Source organism: Dermacentor albipictus, chromosome 1 (assembly GCF_038994185.2).
Source record: "Dermacentor albipictus isolate Rhodes 1998 colony chromosome 1, USDA_Dalb.pri_finalv2, whole genome shotgun sequence".
Lineage (NCBI taxonomy): Eukaryota > Metazoa > Arthropoda > Arachnida > Ixodida > Ixodidae > Dermacentor > Dermacentor albipictus.
In genome coordinates this window covers 448,082,712-448,098,083 of record NC_091821.1, presented here as the reverse complement: position 1 = coordinate 448,098,083, position 15,372 = coordinate 448,082,712, and the positions used below count along the sequence as shown (strand labels likewise).

Below are 15,372 nucleotides of genomic sequence, written 5' to 3'. Positions count from 1 at the left end.
GATCTGGAACTTTATGAATGTGTTTGGCGAACAAAAAATTTCTACCATTGCCTTGAGGAACTTTGAACTCAACCGATATAAAATCTAGCGAGAATTGAGTCGGGTATGGGCAGGGAGAGAAGAAGGACACCGTGATACATCATCAAGACAGCAACAAACTATCACTTTTAAGTCTCTTAACTATGGTAAGTGCCATGGCGATGTAACATATGTGTTGAATACTTACTGGCCTTTTAAAAATTACCAACCAGAAGTGCTCCGGCAAATTTTCAAGTGGGGGAAGTCACATATATATACAAGGGCAACTTTTAAAGCATGCGATATATTTACAAGAAACTCAAACATTTATTGCGGCTGTTCGAAAGAAACAGCTTCGCTGGAAATCGGGTTGTAATTCTTCAAGGTCGCACACATCTGCTCTCTTTTTTGTTGTGAATATTGCAAGTAATTTCGGTCCATAATACGTCGTCGCGTATAACCTCAACAATATTATTACCGAAACCGCCGATGCACTTATGCTGTACACTTAGACACCAAGTACTATTCCTTGTTTAATTATTAAATTTGTTTGTCCCAAATGCCCATTTTTTATGTATGCTGTACTGCTGCTACTGGGTGGAGACACTGATTGCCCTTGGTTCCTGCATCTTCTTGAGATTCTATATACTTGCAAGAAATAAACGCAAATTCAAATCATTTTTCGGACGCCCATGGTTCACCACATGTGATTGATAAACAGGTTTATGTCTGTTAAATATAGATATAACTGACAGAAGCATTCCCGGGCTCTATAACTTATTTTTCTGACAGCAATTATATGCACATTCCAGGGGCATTTTTGTTGCCGTCGCCGTCGCCGTGAGGTTCCGTGTAAAGTCCAAGGGTGATAAAATAGTCGCCGCGTGCCGTATGCTGTATGTGCCAGTGAAGGTGTGCAAGGCTGAGCCCACGATCGCGCCTTAAGCTAGCGTGCGCTAGGGCGGCATTCGGGGAGGAAGCGCGCCATCTTCCGTCGCGCGCAAGGAACCGGAGGGGCGGGAGGTATAGGCGGTGCGTTATACTTTGGCTACAACTGCGTATGGGGCGGCCGCGCACGTTCGCGCGGGCTTTGTGTAGAAAGCGATTAGCTTTGGGGGCGCAGTCTATAGGTGGGCCGACGGCTCTCAGCTTTGCATGTGCTGTGTTCTCGTCGCTCAGTTTGCGTTGAAGAAAGAGACAGCAGGAAGGTCCCTTCTCTCGCTGGTGCTGCCGCAATTCCTCACGCCAGCGTTTTGGTGCTTACAAATTTATACGGCCAATAAAACGATACTGTCCTTACTTAGTATGGCTATCTTCTAATTTGCAAATTGCTATAGCAATCAATGCTTCGCCTCTCAGGAAAAACTACGACATCTTGCAATAGTAATTCTCTCTCTCTCTCTCTCTCTCTCTCTCTCTCTCTCTCTATATATATATATATATATATATATATATATATATATATGTGTGTGTGTGTGTGTGTGTGTGTGTGTGTGTGTGTGTGTGTGTGTGTGTGTGTTGAAGGTAGGTCAGATCGTTCGTAGTTTGCCCCCCCCCCCCGCCCCCCGATTCGAGAAATGGTTGGTATGCCACTGTAAGCAGGCGCGATATATAATTGCTTTATGCATTTGGGCTGGCTGGTTCGTGATTACAAGCAGTAAACAGCGCTAAACAACAGGACGAGGAAACCGACACAGACAACAGCGCTTACTAACCAAGTGTCTTTATTCTTTTAGTCAGCATATATATACTCCGCCGCTATCTCAAAGTGCAGAATCAACAGAATTCAGCGTGCGCAGGGGAGAAAAATGCAAGTAACGCGATGGGAAGGCAATCTCCCTCGGAAGGATAGAAATAGAGGGAAGGCTTACACATGCTTCGCCGGTAACATGATTGTGGAAAGCTTCGACTGCAATGCAAGGAAGTTCAAGTGCAATCAATGCGGCTGCAAGCCGTCTTTTAAAGATGTGACCTACCTGTCAAAATACCGCGATGACTGCGCACGTCTTATTTCTGAAGCTTTCCACATTTATGTTAGCGACGAAGCATATGTAAGCCTTCCCTCTATTTCTATCATTCCGGAGCAGATTGCCTTCCTATCGCATTAATTGCATTTTTCTCCCCTGCGCATGCTGAAATCTGTTGATTCTGTACTTTGAGATAGCGGCGGAGTATATATATGCTGACTAAAAGAATAAAGACACTTGGTTGTTCGTCAGCGCTGTTGTCTGCGTCCCTCTCCTCGTCCTGTTGTTTAGCGCTGTTTTACTGCTCGTAACGATATATAAGTTGTTACAACTATGACAACGAAACGTGAGGAGTGAGATGTGCTATGGACATAAAACATATGCAACGAAGGTTATGTTACACTAAAATGTCTCCGTGTCAATAGGAGTACTGCGTCACCACCATTTTTAAACATAAGCCCCTGGAGCCACGTGTCAACGAAACGCTACTATCGCAGCAGCAACTCCTGCAGGTGAAAGGATGTGTTATGGAATTCTCGCGCTTGTAAGTTGCAAAGAATGAATGCCGTATAAACATTTAGACGCAATGCACTACATAGACACAGTGAAACATTGTATATAGGTGGTAATGACGTACGCGGAGAATTAATTCAACCGCGAAGAGGGTGCCGCTGAGTACTCCTTACTGTGGCACTCCAGTCTTCTAATTAAGTGCGCGGGAGAGTATTACCAATTATAAGACGGAATGATAAATTTGAGAAATAGCTCTCGATTACATTTAACAGGTTTCCCCGCATACCCGCGGCAGAAAACTCGCGCAGCATTCCATAGCGGCCATGTCTTATAATGTGTCTCAAAACACCAAAAGAAATAACTGTGCATAAATACGTCTGTAATGCTTGACACAATACGGCCGAGGTGATCTGTTGCTGACCTACCTTCACTATAACCACACAGGTATGGATTACGTAAGTTGGTGTTCCTAATATGTGAATTAGCCACCACTTTTTCATTTTCAGAGTTATTACAGAGACAGCTCTAGTCAATGCTATAGGCTTGTGACTGTTAATCCCGTACGGCTCCTTTCTATTGATTCCGGCTCCGCTATTGATTCCTATCCTCACGGAGCCGTACGGCTCCGTGAGGATAGGAATCATAATAGCGTTTCTCCAAGAGGAGGGAACGTACCCACCTGTCCATATAACATTAAACACTTAAAGAAGTATCATTACATGAAGTTTCAATACGTAGTTTTTTTTATCATTCTCTACGCGATGCGGTCAGGTCCAACGTTTTTAGATCTCTAAAAACGCTTGTCAGGTCCTCGCGCAAAATTCTTGTAGGGGTTAAGCGCTGGGCGAAGTTGAGCTGTAATTAAGGGGCCGTGTGCTCTTGAGATGACCTGCATTTACGCTCAGGTCCTTTTCACCTGCTCTTTGTGTTTTAAAAGTTTTTTGGATAGCTTGGAGAGCTAAATACTTGGTGAACCTCGAGAGGGAGTTCACCTGGTGTTCTATGCTATTTCCTTGATTGTGACTTACTTGTGTGATTTCGGGAGCAACCTTCTTATTTTTCTAACTACGTCCCAAGCCTTCTTTCTCTTCTATTCAGCAATTGATTTGTGCTATAGGTACTTCTGCCAGCTTTCTCGCTTGGCATGTTGTGACTTAATTCGTTTAATATTAATACAATTTCCTGCTGTGGGAGACCCTAGTAGGACACGTGATGCACGGCATTGGTAACGATATATTTTGTCGCTGAAGAATTTTGTTAAAAGTTATCTATAGGCCATGCATGGTAATATAAATGGAAAGTAGCAGTGATGTATGCTAGTTTGTCTAAGATACTGGACAGCATGATATTTATTTGTTTATTACAAAAACCCTTAAACGGAAATACGCTGTAGAGGGGAGTGGTTACAAAGGAACGGTAAGTTACACAATGTTACAAAAAAGAAACGGTAATGCAAATACTATTAGCGCAGAATACAAGAAATCATGACAAAATAAAGAAACGAACAGCATGATACGAACAAAATTACTCACTATATGGCACAGTTAGTTACAATGAAAAAATACCCATAAGGATGGTTTGAACAAAGCATGATCAGGTATGGAAAGAAGATTGGCGGGAAGATGGTTCCAGTCACGTGAGGTGTTCGGTATGAAAGAGTGTAGAAATGTGTTTGTGCGATAGAATGCACATCCTACTTTACTAACGGGGTCAACTTGCGATGAAAGGTACGTGGGTGGAGGGATAAGCTCAGAGTGGGGATGGTGATGATGATAGACTTTCTGAATTAATCATGTTCTCCCGTTGTTGTGACGGCGAAGAACCAGACAGTAGTGAAACAATGATTAACGAGCTTTACGCTTTATTGGGCGAATCTATGCCCAGAAAACTAGTTACACTCAAAGCACAACGATAGCGGCAACCACGGTAGGCGACCGTAGAAATTCTGATCTGCGGGTCAGGAGCGTGGGCTATTTATAGGTGAGTCGTCGAAGATTCCAGGGTAATCGCAGGCGCTCGCGTGCCTTCCAGAATGTATACAACACTATTCGTATCGCACGTGCAATCTGATTACACAATGTTCAGCTACGACATAGCCACCAGGTTGAATCGGCGAGAACGATCAAGCATGTTCTGGTACATGAAGGCGCGTCTTGCGTTGAGTGATAACTTTGGACATTTGTTAGCCGGGGAAACACGGTCACGGAAAAAAAATAAGCATGTACGCGTGTCGATATATTAGTGGTCGTTAACATGCGAAAGAAACGCAGGGCGTACGAAAGACGCCGCCTCAGGCTAATTTTGAACGCGTGGAGTTATTTAGCATGCACGAAAATCTATGGTACGTGAAATTTTTCGCCTTTCACGCACATCGCAAAACCAATTTCTTTAGAAAAGTCATTTTTTTTCTTTCTCGCCGTTCACACACACAAAAAAAGGCACTTCGCTTCATTCCAAAATTTGCCGAGGATGCTTGCCCATCATGTGTAACCATTAAAATTGTGTGTCTATGGTCATTCAGTTCTAAACCCCTTATTCTGCGCAAAGCTCATTTTTTATACTTGTTACATGCTTTCTTCGACACTTACTGACATGATTAACTTCACGCATGTTGAAGCGAGTGTCCATAATGCGGTATGAACGTAATAAAATCAGCGTCAGCGATGAGTTCTGGCGTCAAGCGCGTTGCACGGGCATGAAAGCATCAAGTAAACCGAAAGTAAACAAAGCAACTTTGCATGGTCGAGAGCTTCGATGCGTTAAAGAAACCAATATGAATGCGGTATCGTGCATTCCTCTCAGCTTATGCAATAAGAACACCTTTTAGGAAACCACGCGACGAATATTTCGGTATTCGGCCTTGGCGCACTGAAGTGGCGTTGAGGCAGCAAAAGTACAATGCAAATCTTGAGAATACTTTAATCCCCCCCCCCCTAATTCCAAAGAGAAATTCATGGAGAGACTGAGAGATTGCAAAGAGAGGAAAGGCAGGGAGTTCAACTAGACGAGCATCTGGTGGACCATCGATGTGCGACGTCTGCAGCGTCACTGAGGGCGCTAATCACGCCTAGGAGCGTTGTGAGAAGCCTGGTAGCTACCAGTGCGCTGTTCCTTTTGCCCAGCAGGAGCTACCTTGCGTGCTGCGTCACATGTCGCGCACGCGTAGAGTTAAGGTACCTTCGAAGCAGATCAAGCGCGAAGTTAAACCTTGTCACTGCTTCACACTTCAGGCGAAACTGCCATTTCCTTTAGCATCTGTACATTCAATTTAGGCAAGCGAAATGCAAATGTGTTAATCCGCTGTACATGTACCATGATCCCCCCCCCCCCCCCCCCGCCTCCAATCTGTGAGCGCACTTCCCTTTTATTTCGTGTTTCTTTCAACGACAGACTTAAATAAATACTTAAACATATTTTCGAAGGCGTAAGAAATCTACCACACGCTTATCGCGCATAGAAGGATGACACTCAGCCATTCTGAAGTTTGGGAAACACAAGGTATTTTCAATTTCGTAGAGAAGTTGTTACCGAAATGCCGGGTATGACGTCATCGACACTATGTGATGTCATGACACAGAGCAAAATGTGCTGGCGTCGTCTAGCAATAACGCGAGGTATGATGACATTGTTTGTAAGAACAAGAAAGAATAGTGCTGTGGGCATTTCCTTAGGCGGTGCTCACGCATAGCAGCCGCAGTGATCGCAGTAACGGGGCGAGCCAGTGTATGATGACGTCAGGACGCATCCAGCTCCTCGGCAGCGAAACCAAACTGGGCCGAAATTCACAAAGATTTTAGTTCTAGAGAGAGATTTGCCCTTGGAAGGCGGCCATCGCTAGCTCTCTCTCCAGTGTTGAAATTTGCTGGAATCCGCTCTTATGAACAACTATAGCGTCGTAACATTTTGCGAATACTCGGCCAGGGTCACATAAACAACTGTTACAGCAAAATTTTTTAGGGGGCTCCGACGCTTTCTGTTACATCTTAAGGGTTTAAAAGGCTTCAAACTTCATTTATTTAAAAAAAAAGGTCTTGGCGAAGTTATCACGTCAGTACATCCCAAATCCAAATACACCTGGACTTCTGTTGCCGTTTTCTAACGTCCTGCTTTTTGAAGCGACTCGCCTCATACATCCTGTAATGTACAACTGCCTGAAAATACCTTCGAAGGTGCACGCACCACTTCTCAAATCGGCCATCGTTGTGCCATTGGCCCCGTTGCCAGTGGACACTTGATCCGTGGCCATGAAGGGCGTTTCTTGCAATGACCGCCGAAGTTTAAACGGCGCGTGCTCATTCCTGGCCTTTCTCCGTTGTCTTTTTTTTTTAACGCGACGACAAGGCATTCCCCCGTGTTTCTGGAAACCTTGCGACGTAAAAAACAGCAAATAACAGTAAAGAGGGCAACGTACGGGCCAAAATGCTTCCGGAGTACGTTCCTTTCCTGTGAAACTTCCATAAGTTCGCCTTTCTTCTCGGATTGCCGGGTGAGGGAGGTTACTCGGGCGTGGCAAGACTTGACACTGACTCCAGAAGCTGGTGCATATATAAGAACCTTACAACCTTCTCCAGTCAGGACATCGCCTCCACGTCGACAGCTGTGCAAGCACCGTACTCGGATATCACGCACCGCTTCCCCACAGTAACAACGGAAACATGAAGGCTCTCGTAAGAACGCTGTTTTTCATTTGTACTTGGCGCGTCCGTCATATAAGTTCTATACTGGTCGAAGAAGGAATGTCAAAGACAGGAGTCAACGTTTCAACGTTGCAGCAGAACGTCAAATAAGAGACATTCGACTTCAAGTTGAGCTTTGCTATCATACTGGCGTCAGTCTTTGTCGGCTTTGTCACTTCGATACTACAGTTCTTTGAATTATATACTGCTATTCATGTACATATATATATATATAAAGAAATTACACAAGAACAGCGCCTGTATTTTCGCCTGAAATGCAGGCGTCATTCAATGCGATCAGATGGTACGAGGAAGTCGTGCAAGGATGCCAGCAGAAGTTGAAATATAATGTTACATTTGGCAAATTCGTGCTTTGACGTTTACGATGTTAACAGCGTATCTTCGCCTTGTTCTTCTTTTTTCAGTTGCCACTGCTGACTCTATTCATTGTTATCGCTGTTGTGGCGGCTGGCTACGGAGGATATGGCTACGGAGGATACGGCGGCTACGGTGGCCTTGGCGGCTACGGAGGATATGGTGGATATGGAGGCTACGGCGGCTACGGTGGATATGGCGGCTACGGGGGATATGGTGGATACGGCGGCTACGGCGGCTACGGTGGATATGGCGGCTACGGTCGTGGCGGTTATGGTGGATACGGCGGCTATGGTGGTTACGGAGGCTATGGAGGTTATGGCCATGGTTACTACGGATAGACATAACTGAGGAGTGTATTTATTGTAAATAAAGGTAACTAGCAATGACTGTATTTGTCCTAAAGTTCTTTGTTGCTGTTCATCATCAGCAGTAGCACCGTTGCCAGATGTCAGATAGTGAAGAAGTCGAATTACGTAGTGACACTGCTGAAAATGGCTAAGTATTCAACCATGTCAAAAATCTTTCCCAAAGTCTAGCCACTCCTATCTTGTTCTTAACAATACCGATGACGCCTAGTACTGTACTCATCAATGTGATGAGCCTAGTACTCATCCCAAAATAGGACTAATTTACGTGTCCAAATTTTAAGATACAGTGAGATCCTCCCCAAGGACATTATGAAATTTTCTGCTAGTACAAGCCAGAAGACCAGCAGGTGAACGTTCTTCTGAAAGAACTTTTACATTCCATGCGCACGCTGCTTTCAGGCCTCAATACGCCAACAGCAAGGGTTGTTGTTCAGTTTTTGGATGAAATTGAGCCGCTCTTGGCGGCATTTCAGTGATTCATTATGGCGCTACCACACAACCCCTCCTCTGTGTCGATGCGCATACGTCGCAGTGTAGTGATGCAGTGGAATGCCCGGGCCTGCGTGGTCGCCTAAGTGACTTCCGACAGCGCGTCCAGAAATACCGCTTCGCCGTGATTGTTATATGTGAGCCCAACACGCCTTCTGCTTTCCGCCTTTCTGGATATGTATTGCTGTGGTCTCGAGAAGCTGATGAAACCAGCAAGGTGTTAGTGTGCATACGCTGAGATATTCCACACTATCACCTTGTCCTCCAGCACCGTAACACGAACCACTACATTTGCTTGACGTTAACGCTTAAAGGGCGGGTCTTCTCGATACTCGACGGCTACATTCCACCCAGAGATCACATTGATTTCTCGTATCTTTCCTCAGCAATCCAGGGTTGCACAGCTCCCCATATTATTGTGGGCGACTTCAATGCTCATCACCCCCAATGGGGAAGTACAGTAATGAATAACCGAGGCAAAGCCTTGTCCGACTTTATGCACTCACATGATTTCGTCAATATTAATGATGGCTCTCCTACGTTCCTGCGTGGCACGTCCTATAGTAGCTGCTTGGACCTGACGTTTGTTTCCTCACGACTACAGTCTACTATTAGGTGGTTCAGTGATGTGGAAACACATGGCAGTGATCACATACCAACGTATATCTGCGTCCAGTGGTTCGCACCTACCACTTCGTCTCATGTGCGGTGCACGGACTGGCCCACTTTTAAGACATTCGTGGAGAATTCCTGTGCGAATCTCGAGTCACCAACGCAAATAGAAGACTTGATCACGTCCGCCCTCGGTGAGGCCACGCGGACCATATGTGCACCTTCATCGGGGTCTCCTATCGACGTGGAATTCGAGAGGTTGCGCGCAGTTCGACGGCGCGCTGAAAGGAAATATAGAAGGACAAAATCCACGTACGATCTCGGCCTTTGTCGCCGAGCTCAACGACAAATAAAGCGCCATCTCCAGAAATTAAGAAGGAAGTGCTGGAGAAAGTTCTGCTCATCACTGGATCCTCGCAAGCCGCTGTCACGTATTTGGCATGTAGTCAGGAGCCTACGTTTTCCCCCACAAGACAGGTACCCTTTCAGTGCTCTGGCCCTTTACCAACGCCGCAATGATGTAGAGGTAGCGGACGACTTCTGCAAAATGATTGTGGGCACAACTCAACCAGCCTCTATCCAATTCGAAGTTTTTGCGCCACCTTCCTCAAGTGACCACTACGACTTGCTCTTTACGATACCCGATTTAGAGGCTGCTCTTGCGTCGTGTCGGCATTCATCTGCTCCTGGCCCCTGGCCCTGACGGGATCTCGTACTCGTCTCTGTCTCACCTTGGCAGGGCTGGTCGCACTGCACTGCTCAATTATTACAACGACACATGGGTCTCCGGTATTGTTCCGCATCAGTGGAAGATAAGCCGCCTGGTTGCTCTCTTGAAGCCTGGAAAGACTCCTTATGAGCTTACCTCATACCGCCCCGTTGCATTAGCCAGCTGTGTTGGCAGAGTTATGGAACGAATGGCCCTGGCGAGGCTCGAATGGTTTCTGGAAAGAAATGATCTTTATCCGAACATGATGACCGGTTTTCGGCGGGGTCGTTCTTCAATTGACAGCGTCATTGACCTCGTTACGACAGTGGAACATGAAAAACGTCAACGCCGACTCGTCGCCGCTGTTTTCTTAGATATCAAAGGGGCCTACGACAACATCCTTCATGAAGCCATTCTCGATGCCCTAGATGTCTTGGGTATTGGCGGCCGGCTCTACCTGTGGATTGTGAGCTACCTCAGCGGCCGTTTTGTTTACATGTCCACGCCTGACGGAGACACTAACCGTCATCAGGTATGCCGTGGAGTTCCTCAGGGAGGAGTTCTCAGCCCAACATTATTTAATGTGGCACTGATTGGCCTGGTGAGCGAGCTTCTACCTCACATCCACATCAGTGCATATGCAGATGACATCTGCATCTGGGCTTCTGGTACAACACGCCCACAACTACGTGCGAAATTACAACGGGTTGTGTCGTCTACTTCACGATACATACGGCGTCAGGGTTTGCGCTTAGCTGCCGAAAAATGTGCTGTGGTTGCATTCACGCGCAAATCCGTCTGCCGCTACCCGATCTCCATTAACGCTGTCATAATACCTTATGTCTCCCATCACAGATTCTTGGGCATTATCATCGACCGCGATTTGTCATGGACGAGGCATGTTAATATGTTGAAGCAAAAACTTAATCTGTTTTGCCATGTTCTTCGCTTCGCAACAGGCATGAAATGGGGCCCCATGGAAGGCTCATTACTAAGACTTTATCAGTCTCTTTTCGTGGGCTACATTCGATACAGCCTTCCGATACTCTCAAACTTGAGCATTTCCTGCTTACGGACATTAGAGAGCGTCCAAGCGCAGGCACTCAAAATATGCCTCGGGTTGCCACGGCGTGCCTCCAACAAAGGCACAATTGAGGAAGCCCACGTATGCCCATTACCGATATACCTGTCCCACGAACCACTTCGTGTGTATTTACACTTACTGACACGACACCATTGCCATCCATTAACGTCGGTTCTACATGAGCGACCGGACAGCAGTTTCACAAGTGCACTCCGCTGCCATCTACCCCACATAACATCAGGCTATGCCCTTCCATATCACCCCGTCAAACCACCATGGGTGATGGTTCAACCTTCCGTATGCGTACATGTCCCCGGCATACTAAAGAAATCATTGGTTCCCATCAGTGGACTACAACAACTTGCTCTCGCGTACATCTGGTCAGAATACCAGACACATGTTCATGTGTACACAGATGGCTCCATGTCACCTAAGGCATCGACAGCAGCTGTGGTGATACCAGCCCAACAGATGACTCGAGGTTTCATACTAGACCATAATTCAACATCAACCGCTGCAGAGCTTGTGGCTATTCGGGAAGCGATTCGCCACATCTGCGGGGAAAGACCTCAAGAGTGGTGCATTTTCACGGACTCAAAACTCCCGCTGCAAATTTTGGGATGCTTCCTGCGCCACACCGCATATCAGGTTCTGGCCCTGCAGATCACCGAGCTACTTTCATACGCTCAAGAAAAACACCACCGCATAGTGTTCCAATGGATCCCGGGACACTGTGACCACGGTAATGGACACTGTGACAACGGTAATGAGATGACCGATGCTGCAGCAAGGCGCGCCCTCAGCAATGGCCTGCGAACTGTAGTGCCATCCTCCAGACCGGACATCACATGCCTCCTGTCGGAATTAATGAGGAGTGCGACGAGAAGATACTGGGCCCAGCCAGACGCTCGTCACGTCCGCCTTAAAAGCCTGGATCCCGATATGAAATTTCCTATTCTGCGTGGAATTCCACGCCCTCATACATGCCTGATACACAGACTGCGATTAGGCGTCGCCTTCACGCGCAAATATTTGCACATTATTGGACGGACAGACCCCCGGACTGTTCAGTGTGTGGCGCTGTAGAGACTATAGAACATGTGTTCGTGGTGTGCCCTGAGTATGTGCGAGAAAGATTGACATTGGCAGATACATTGAGACATTTACACAATGGACCACTGTCGGAGGACCTCTTGCTAGGCGCATGGCCACAGAGTTCGCAGACGACAGAGACAATGCGTGCACTTTCACGTTTCCTAGGTGACACGGGCCTGGACTCACGCCTGTGATACCAGTTGTGTAATGTGTCATTCACCTCGTTCCTCCCATTATCATCCCTCATTGTGACCCTTTTTCTTCCCCTCTTCCCCTTCCCTTACGTAGAGTAGCAGGCCAGATGCTCCATTATCCGGCCGACCTCTCTACATTTTCCAATCATTAAAATACTTCTTCTGCTAGTACGTCACTGTTCTTTCAGTAACTTCATCACCAGAACATTACAAATGATAAGAAAAGCTTCTTTCTTGTTTTTTATGGTAAAGTGATGTCTACACACATACCTGCACTTTAGGCCGACCCGCCGCGGTGACGTAGCGGCTAAGGCGTGTCGCTGCTGTTTTTATTTTATTTGAATATACTGCAGGCCCTTCACGGCCCGTGCAGGAGTGGTACAGAAATGTAAGGGTAAATGCGAGTACGTAGTCAAAATAAATCGTGAAGAGAGAGAGAGAGAGCAAGGAGAAGAAAGGCAGGGAGATCAACCAGACGAGCACCCGGTTTGCTAGCCTACATTGGGGGGAGGAGGGGATTAAAAAGAGGAACAGAGGAAGAGAGTGAGCACTGAGTGCGTGTGGGAGCATGCACAGGGACAATATAAACAGTCTCTTAAGCCGGTGCACTTCAAGTAGTGTGCTAGTGCCAGTGGCGTATGTGGGCACGGTCCGAGTATCTTTGACTCAGAGCACGGTCTGGAGTCAAATCTGTTTAAAGTTGTCCTCGGAGAGAGGCGTCGTACGTAGTAGCGAGCGCAAGTACACAATAGGTGCTCGATGGCTTCCTCGCACCCACAGGAGTCCCACATCGGGCTCTCGGCCATTCCGATACCAAAGGAGTAGGCGTTCGTGAGCGCCCGTCCCATCCACAAGCGGCACAGCAAGGTTGTTTGGCTGCGGGAAAGGCTAGATGGCAGTTGTAGCCGTATCATGGGGTCTATTCATGCAATCGGCAATTGAAAGCACTTGAACTCCAGAGAGCGTGCGACGTTTTGCGTGCTAGCCGGCAAAGTTCCCTGGCAGTAGTGTCCGACCTCGCCAAAGGTATTAGACGCGTATGGGTGTCTTCGTGGGCATACCGGGCAGCCCTGTCAGCAAAGTTGTCTCCCACGATGCCACAGCCAGCAGAAATCTATGGTGAATCATGGTGAAAAGTCAATACACTGAATGAGGCTCATAAAAGAGTCCATGGTATTACAACATAAAATATAATTCGTTAACTTGTTCCACTAGGAAATGGCTGACGGAAAAAGAAAGCGTTCGTGGACGTCAACACGACTTAGAGTAGATGGATTGCCTTAAAATAATTCAGTCTCGTTGACCATCTAGGTGGATCATGCAAGTAATAGAACGTGTTACCTGGAAATTACCATGATATAACTGATAAAATAAATTTTAGTCCAGAAATTTATACTGTACAGGTTCACACATTTAACTTAGTCTTGGAAAGTGGAACGTTCCCTAACGCGAGTAAAAAGAGCAAGGTAGTTGTACCGTACAAAGGCGATGATAGAAACAAAGTAACTAACTGCAGGCCGATAAGTGTGATTTCAGTTCTTTCAAAAGGACTGGAAAATTTTATTAATCAGAGCAGCAAATTTTCTTCAAAGACAAAAAATATTATCAGATGCTTTATATGGAGTGAGAAAAGGCAGATCAACCGATACCGCATTATTAACTGTAAAGGACTAGACACTATAGGTAAAAACCACTATACTCTTGGTCTTTTCGTTGATTTCACAAAATCTTTCGATTGTTTAAACCATAATATTTTATTACAGAAACTTTCACTATACGGGATACGCGGTAACGCTCTTGAGCTTTTTAAAACATATTTGACGAACAGATGTCAGACAGTATCAATAGGCGAAAACCGGTCTTCTTTCACAATTAAGACCGGTGTACCACAAGGCAGCGTTTTCGGTCCATTCTTATTTAACATGTTCACAAATGACATTCCCGACATAGACACTTTATTTAATTTCGTTATTTACGCTGACGATAGTACTGTTTTATTTTCTGGTCCAGATCCAGACGTTTTGGCAGGAGAATGCAACAGTTTTCTTGAGAAGTTGTTTTACCGGTCCTAACAAAATAGACTTGAAGTGAATGCAACTAAAACCAAAATCATTGTGTTCTGCACAAGAAAGAAACCATTGACAACCAATCGCGCCATATATTATGCAGGGCAGGAAATCTAATTCGTCCACCCGCAAAATACTGGGCGTTACTCTCGAGACCTCCTTATCTTGGGACACACGGGTGAACGTACTCTGCAAAAAACTATCTCATGCATGTTGACGGATGGCACGTTGTCGCACAACTTTTTCGACATGTGTCAACATTCAAATATATCACGCAGTCTTCCAGGTACATATCAACTACTGCATCCTAGTATAGTTAACAACAGCTAGGACAAATAGGATGGAAATCCACGTGCTACAAAAAAGCAGATAGTTCCATATATTGCAAACATCCCGTACTTATCACACACTGGCGTTGCATTTCAGACCTATAAGATTATGGCCTCTCATCACATGTACAAATTTCGTATTTTGCGTTCGTTCCATTTTTCGACTAGCTCCTTTCACGATTTACTTAGACACACAGCATCATTAAACCTGCACTAAGTAACATATGCACGCGAAACGCGGACTTGTGGTTTACACCACGTTTCCACACGAACTAGAAGTTACAAGCCCTTGAACATAATTTGCCTAGTAACTTAAACAGGTACAAGCATACCATGGGCTTTACTTTGAAACAGCTTAAAGAATATTTCGTGCAGCGAAGGCGTAGAAGTAGAGCATCCACCTCGCGTGCAGGAGGACCGGGATTCGAATCCCGGTGCCACGCAATTTTACACCGGATAAAAAAAAGAATCCGCGTGTTCATAAAATTGCCTAAACAGGCCTGGAGTGCGGCCTTGTCCCGGTGACCGGAAGCGGTAACGCACTCCCTCACCAGAGCAGGATTGGTCACCCTGGTGCAGTACTAGACCACAACTTCCTATAAGCATACAACAACCAAACCCCGGCCCTCAGTCCCCAGCAGCTGCGAAGCAACTGACCACGGCGGCGGACAGACCTGTGACGCAGCAGAGGATGCTGAGAAGCTCTGGGTACGGACAGGCCGCTATCGGAATCTGAACCTGGTAACGTTTAACGCTAAAACGTTATCTAGTAAACGGGATATAATAGGGCTCAGTGAAGTTAGGAGGACAAAAGAAGCATATACAATGCTGAAAAGCGGGCACGTCCTGTGCTACCGCGGATTCGCGGAGAGAC

The 15,372-nt window shown here is 46.2% G+C and overlaps 1 protein-coding gene across 1 annotated transcript; it reads left to right on the top strand.

The window, feature by feature from the left end:
- Positions 1 to 7,058: 7,058 nt before the first annotated feature.
- On the top strand, positions 7,059 to 7,939 carry LOC135915361 (neuropeptide-like protein 29). Its single transcript, XM_065448390.1, has 2 exons — positions 7,059 to 7,165; positions 7,600 to 7,939. The coding sequence occupies exons 1-2, from the start codon at positions 7,154 to 7,156 to the stop codon at positions 7,888 to 7,890; spliced, it is 303 nt and encodes a 100-aa protein (XP_065304462.1). The 5' UTR covers positions 7,059 to 7,153; the 3' UTR covers positions 7,891 to 7,939.
- Positions 7,940 to 15,372: the final 7,433 nt, after the last annotated feature.